This window comes from Triticum dicoccoides, chromosome 1B (genome assembly GCF_002162155.2).
Source record: "Triticum dicoccoides isolate Atlit2015 ecotype Zavitan chromosome 1B, WEW_v2.0, whole genome shotgun sequence".
NCBI classification, from domain to species: domain Eukaryota; kingdom Viridiplantae; phylum Streptophyta; class Magnoliopsida; order Poales; family Poaceae; genus Triticum; species Triticum dicoccoides.
The window spans coordinates 630,415,131-630,421,365 of record NC_041381.1 but is presented as its reverse complement, the minus strand read 5'-3'; the positions used below and the strand labels follow the sequence as shown (position 1 = coordinate 630,421,365).

Below are 6,235 nucleotides of genomic sequence, written 5' to 3'. Positions count from 1 at the left end.
ATGTTAGCTATTTACTACAGAAACAATATGCTAGATAGTCTTATCAAGGTACGGACCTCTCATCTTCTACTCTTCACTGACTACTACCTATTCTTTTACTTCAAGTTTATTGGCTGGTAATTTCTAATATCATCTTACCATTCATTGCCTTCCCTGAGGACTATGCTTCGGTGCCTTAAGGCACCGAAGCTGCGTCTCTTCTCTGATGGCTTAGCTCTTTAATGTCCTTGAAGCATGTGGTCGCAAGTGTCCTAGTAAAGAATATATACGGAAAGTTGAAGTTGCATATGAAAATGAAATGCTTGGTCTATTAGAAGAGAAGAAGGATTTGCTTGAAAAGTACAAGGATTTGTACAATAAGCCATCAAATAGTGATAGAAAGAAAGATCGACAGTTCAAGAAGGCTGAGAAGAAAGCTGGTTAGTCCTGTGGCGCCTGTAATCCTTTATTTGCCCAATGACAGCCAAGCATTTCTGACAAGTTGAAATGGCATGTTTCTGCTAAATACTTATAAATCCATTTCCGTGTATATGTAACTTTCTGATTGGTTTACGCACCCCCATTTAAGCAGAATAAGATATTGGAAGATCAAAATGTGCTAATTCTGGAGAAATACCTGATTTACTTTTACCCTTTATTTGCATGGTTATCTAATCAAATTTGTTACTACTTGTGCTCATAAATAAACACCATTTATACATGAGCATGGTCTCCAGTATGCAAGTTTGATCGTTATATTTTATATGAATATGTTGGTTAAATTTTACACAATCTAAAATAGATATTTATTATTTTTATCTGTAAAATAGATTGGAGCAAGCGCACGATGGGGGTCTAATACGAGTATACGACACACAGGACGGAGAAAAGGAGGAGCAGGGAAGCCTCCTAACCTTGTAGGACGACCCGCGGCCGCCGGAATCGGAGCTGAAGAGGCGAGGAGGGTTTCCGGTGAGGGGCCGGGCCAGGCAGCGCCGCTCCTCCTCAAGCGCGCGCGCAGGAAACCCCGTGCTGGAGCGGAGGAGCAACGGAAGTCGACGGCGGAGCGCACCGGCGGAGCGGATCGCCGACGCCATGCCCTCTCGCTTTCCTCGCCGCAGCCCGGCGGCCGTTCCTCCCCCTCCTTCTTCCTCGCAGCACTGACCGCACGCTCGATCGGGCCGGAGTACAAAACGGCCCACCTACTCGTCTACCTCGCTCGTCCCAGTCGTGCCGAGACGCGCCGTTTCGCCGGGCCAGTGTTGGCCTTTGTTTCGTACCGTTTTTCTTTTCATTCGTTTGTTCTCTTTCTTTCTTTCTTCTACTTTTGTTTATTGCATTTCAAAAATATATTCTGAATACACATATTCCAATTTTTCTGAAAAGTCTTGACCGTGCATTTAAAATATATTTTTTTGAGGGGAGATTTAAAATATTTATACAGTGTAGAAAAAATGTTCTTATGTTTTTGAAATATTTGCACCACTTCAAAATATGCATGGCATTTAGAAAATGTTCACAATTTTCAAAAAATAAAAAGGTTCATGGCAGTTTTAAAATATGTTTACAATGTAAGTTAAATAATCACATTATTTTATAGCATTGAAAAAATGATCGTGACATTTTAAAAACCGTCAAATGTTCCAAACAATATGTTCCCGGCATTTCTAAAAAGTTGTTTACGCAATGCAAAAGATGTCCCAGTATTTTTTTTTGAAATTAACATGTTTAAATAAACATTCACGTGTTTCAAAAAATGTTTTGTGATATTTATAAATTATTTATACAATATAAAAAATATTTCATGCTATAAAAAAATCACAGACTATAAAAATATATTTATAAAATTTAGAAAAAAAATGATGCGCAATTTTAGGAAAAAATGTTAAACCTCTATATGAAAAATGTGCCAACGCATATATGAAAAAGGTCAAATGTATATTGAAAAATGAAGACAAAATAGAAAATAAAAAAACACATAAAAGTACAAAGAAAAAACCCGATAGATACACATAGAAACAAAAGAAAAATAGAAGAAATAAAAGCTGAAGCTTCTAAAACCGATCTAAACCGGTCCATAGAAGCTTCCCACCGCTCGAGAAGTCAAGCAGAACATGTATATGGGAATGCCCGCTTTCGCTTGGCGGTTGCCCTAGAGGCGAGACGAGCTTCTTTCTCAGAAAGAACGAGACATAACCCTGATGTTGTTCCACGCGTAACACGATAGAAAGTGACCAAATAGGCACCTGTACTCAGCCCAGTTAGCAATTTGGTCCGATTTGGTTCGGGTTTTTATTCTAGGTTTTTTAGTCGGTCGCTGCTGCACTAGCATACCAACAGCTGTGATTTCAGATTTTTCACCGGTTTTGGGTTGTTTTCACCCTAAAACACGGCTACTATAAGATTGATAATAAAGTTCAATAGTAATAAAAAGAAAATCTCTTTAAAAAAGTTGTGAATATCAAAATTGTTATGAATTTTTGAAATGTTCCTGAACTGAGAAATGTCATGAATTTATGAAAATTATTCACGAACCTACAAATGATCCTGAATTTTAAAAAAATATTTACAGAATTTAAAAACTTTCTAGAATTTAAAAATAGTACATATGTTACAAAGTGTGCACTCTTTAAAAAATGTTAGGGGATTTAAAAATATTCCCAAGTTAAAAAAAGTGTTCAAAACTTGAAAAACAAAATCATGAACTCAAAGGTATTCATGAACATGAAAAAACTGGCTGACAAATTAAGAAGAAATGAAAAAGGAAATCCAAAAGAAAACTAGCAAAACCTACAGAGAAACACATGAAAAATAGGAAAAGAAAATCTGGGGAAAACATTCTAGAATCTCCCCGAAACTGAAGTTGAAAGCGCACTAGGCCGACCAAGTTACGTGCGCAAGCGTGAGGGAGGGTGCGCGGTTGCTCTACCAAGATCGCTCTATTCTTGGAATAGGTTTCCCGCGTTGTGCCTACTTTTTGTTTATTATTTATTAGAGATGGTTTTCCTTGCGGAAGTAATATCAGAAATCTAATTTGGCTCTTCAAAGCATATGCTCTTGTGTAGAAAAATGCTTTTTGGCAAAATGTTAAAAGTTCTACAAAGCATTGTTGTTGAAAAAAGCAAGTAGTAGAAATAATCTAAAATGGGCAACTAGCTTAAGATAAAGGATTGCAACATTGACCGTAACCTCCCCCCCCTCCCCCCCTCACACACAAAAAGGGCCATTTGCATTTCTGTACCTAACTCGAACCACCTAATCAGATATACCCCTAATTCCAAAGCCTGCTAAAAATGCCCCTCCGCCGTCATGTGCCCTTATAGAAATGCCCCTCTGAGCCGTTTCCGTCCAGTCAAGGCTGTTTGACCGCTAACATGCCATTTCTTTGATATTTTTCCCCTCCTTCCTTACATCTGGGCCCAACTAACTGGTTCACTCTCTCTCCCCTCTTTCTTCTTCCTCGCGACGATAGGGGCATTTTTGAGCAAGCACTGGATCGGGCATTTTCACGGTCGAAGAGAGAGGGACAAGTCGGGCATGACATGGTGAGCGATGGGTACGTCGGGCATGACGGGCATGTCTTCTACGAGCTCGTCGGTGGCCGCCAATGTAAGTTTCAGTGTCGATTTGGGGGATATTGCGGAATTAGGGTTCATCAATTTGGTTTTTTTGCTGATAGGTTGATGGTGTCGAGATAGTTCAGTTTCAATCGGAGTTTTACATCCCCGATCTGACATTCTGTGTCCTTGAGGTTCGGTCGTCGCGGCGGTGCCCTGGCCACGGGCTTATTCCTGCTCGTCGCGTCGCCTGGGGAGGAGCAAGCTCTGACAGTTCTCGACTGCCCTCTTGATGTAAGTGTTTTGCTTTTGTAAGCTTGACTCGATTCTGCTCTTTCTCCTCTTTCTAATTCAATCATTGATTTTGCAGCTTCCTGATGAATGTGACTGGGTTGTCTGGATTGACCCGCCATCGACCGAACGTGTTGGTCGTGCATTTGAGGAGCTCCATGCAGGATTGGAGAAGAGCTGGCTAAAAGCTCATTATTTAGAGAGGAGGGTGATGTATCTAATCGAGAAGAACAAGAAACTGAAGCTGAAGATGAGGAAGAGGAATGAGCTTATGCAATCCTGGGGATTTATCATAGTTCTTGGTATTAGCACGTTGGCCACATTTGTTTCTGGGTGGTCTAATAATCCATACTAAATGGATTTCTGTTTGTAGTGTATGCTTTGATGGAGCTTACTTTGGGAATGTATTATCCCAGAACAATGTTGTGATTTGGGAATGATGTGATGTTTCTATTTGGAAATGACTCAAGAATCTTGCTTGGCATTTTGAAAGTAGCAACTCAAATGAAACTAGCAGCTGACCAAATGATCTGTTGTGACAAAATAGCGGCTCACAAAATATTTAAAAGTAGCAGCTGACAAGATAACATCTCACAAAATAGCATAAGTTCATAATAGTTCACAAAGTAGCAGCTCATAATGAGCATTGCACATTCAAGATAGCAGCTCACAAGTTCACCATTACATAAGTTCATAATTTCAGCATCACACTTAAGATAACAGCTAACAAGTTCACAAATAGTTCTTAAACAACAAAAACAACACACTTAACATAGCAGCTAACAAGTTCACAGATCTTTGATCTTCTTGCTCCTGGTGTTGCAAGTAGGGTTAGTTAAGAGCCTTGAAATCCTCCTTGTGGTGATAGTTTTGCTCACTTCTTTGCTTAGCTGGTTGCTTCCAGTTACAGATCCTACTGTAGGATCTGGTGCATACTTGAGCCTCTTCTTGGCTGGTGACATCCCTCTTTTAGCTGCCTTTTTGTAGTTCTTTCTTGGGCTACAATTGAAATGAGAACATTAAATGAAGCAAAAAAGGAAATGAGAACATTAAATGATGCAAAAATTGAAATGAGAACATCTGTAGCAATTGCACCTTACAGCTGATGACACTATTGGTGCATCTATAGCAATTGCAGCATCAGGTTCAACCTCTTTAGCATTTGCAGCATCAGGTTCAACCTCTCTAGCATTTTTAGCATCAGTTTCCACCTCTATAGCATTTTCAGCATCAATTTCCACCTCTGTAGCATTTTCAGCATCAGTTTTAGCATCTAAATGATCATCTGTTGCATTTTCAGCCCCTAGTGCTCTTCTTCCCCAAAAGCTGGGTCAATGGATTCCTTGTAGTGAGTGGCACGATGGCCAAGCCTTCCACACCTGCCACATTTCTTTCTCCTTCCTCCAAGTCCTTTTCCCTTAGATTTTGCCCTAATTCTTGTCTTCCTAGGTCTACCAGGGGCCATGTTTTGCAATGGACCAGATAATTTAAACCCAGGGTCCACCACATCCCACTGTTGTTTGCCCTCCATTGCAGGCAAATTTTCAGCATAAGTAGCATTGAACCTCGCAACAGAAAAGTACTCGTGTACATACTGATCAATTTCACTTACTGGGCCTCTCATTGAAGTAATAAAATACAAAGCATGTATGCAAGGCTGTCCAGTTAACTGCCACTTTCTACAACTGCAAGTCCTAGTTTCCAAATTTACTGGATATCTCCACTCTCTCTTTTCCTTGTCAACTGTTGTGATCTCTGCCTCATATGTGCTTCTCTTCACTATCTCCATATCAAGGTCCTTAGATTTTGCATGAGGCATTTTCATGACTTTGGGGATTATTATGTGGCCAATGAATGTAGCAGCTGCAATCTGCTGTCTAAGATCAAACTTTTCCATTATAAACTGTCTTATTTTGTCTAGCAAGTCCACAATGTGTACACCCTTCCATTTTATAATCTTTGTATTGAAGGACTCAACTAGATTGTTATTAACAAAATCTATTTTGCACACTTCATTGAACAGTGACCTTGCCCATAGCTTGGTGTGATGCTCCTCTAAGTACTCTTTCACACCAGCCTTACTGTGGACTGCCTAAGATGGTAGTTGTGTTTCTTTATGTTGTATGTCAATGAGCAGGGCCATAAATTTTCATCAAAGAATTTTTCCTCTAAACTTGTTTGTGAAGTTTGCAGCCAAATGCATCATGCATTCTCTGTGCTCCACACTTGGGAACACAGCTTCCACTGCAGTCTCCAGGCCTTTGCATGCATCGGTGTGGATAACAAGACCTGGTGGGTGTCCTATAAGCTCTCTTAAATTCTGGAAAAACCAAGTCCAACTCTCTATATTTTCACCCTCTACAACTCCATATGCAACTGGGATGATACAGTTGCAAGCATCAATAGCA

General features: G+C 40.0%; 1 protein-coding gene across 1 annotated transcript in view; it reads left to right on the top strand.

The window, feature by feature from the left end:
- LOC119350745 (pentatricopeptide repeat-containing protein At4g21190-like) overlaps nt 1-424 on the top strand; it is a 3,523-nt gene extending 3,099 nt beyond the window's left edge. Inside the window, 1 exon segment of the mRNA XM_037618426.1 lies at nt 215-424. Within this exon segment, the coding sequence (XP_037474323.1) occupies nt 215-424 (210 nt within the window).
- The last annotated feature ends 5,811 nt before the right edge of the window (nt 425-6,235 follow it).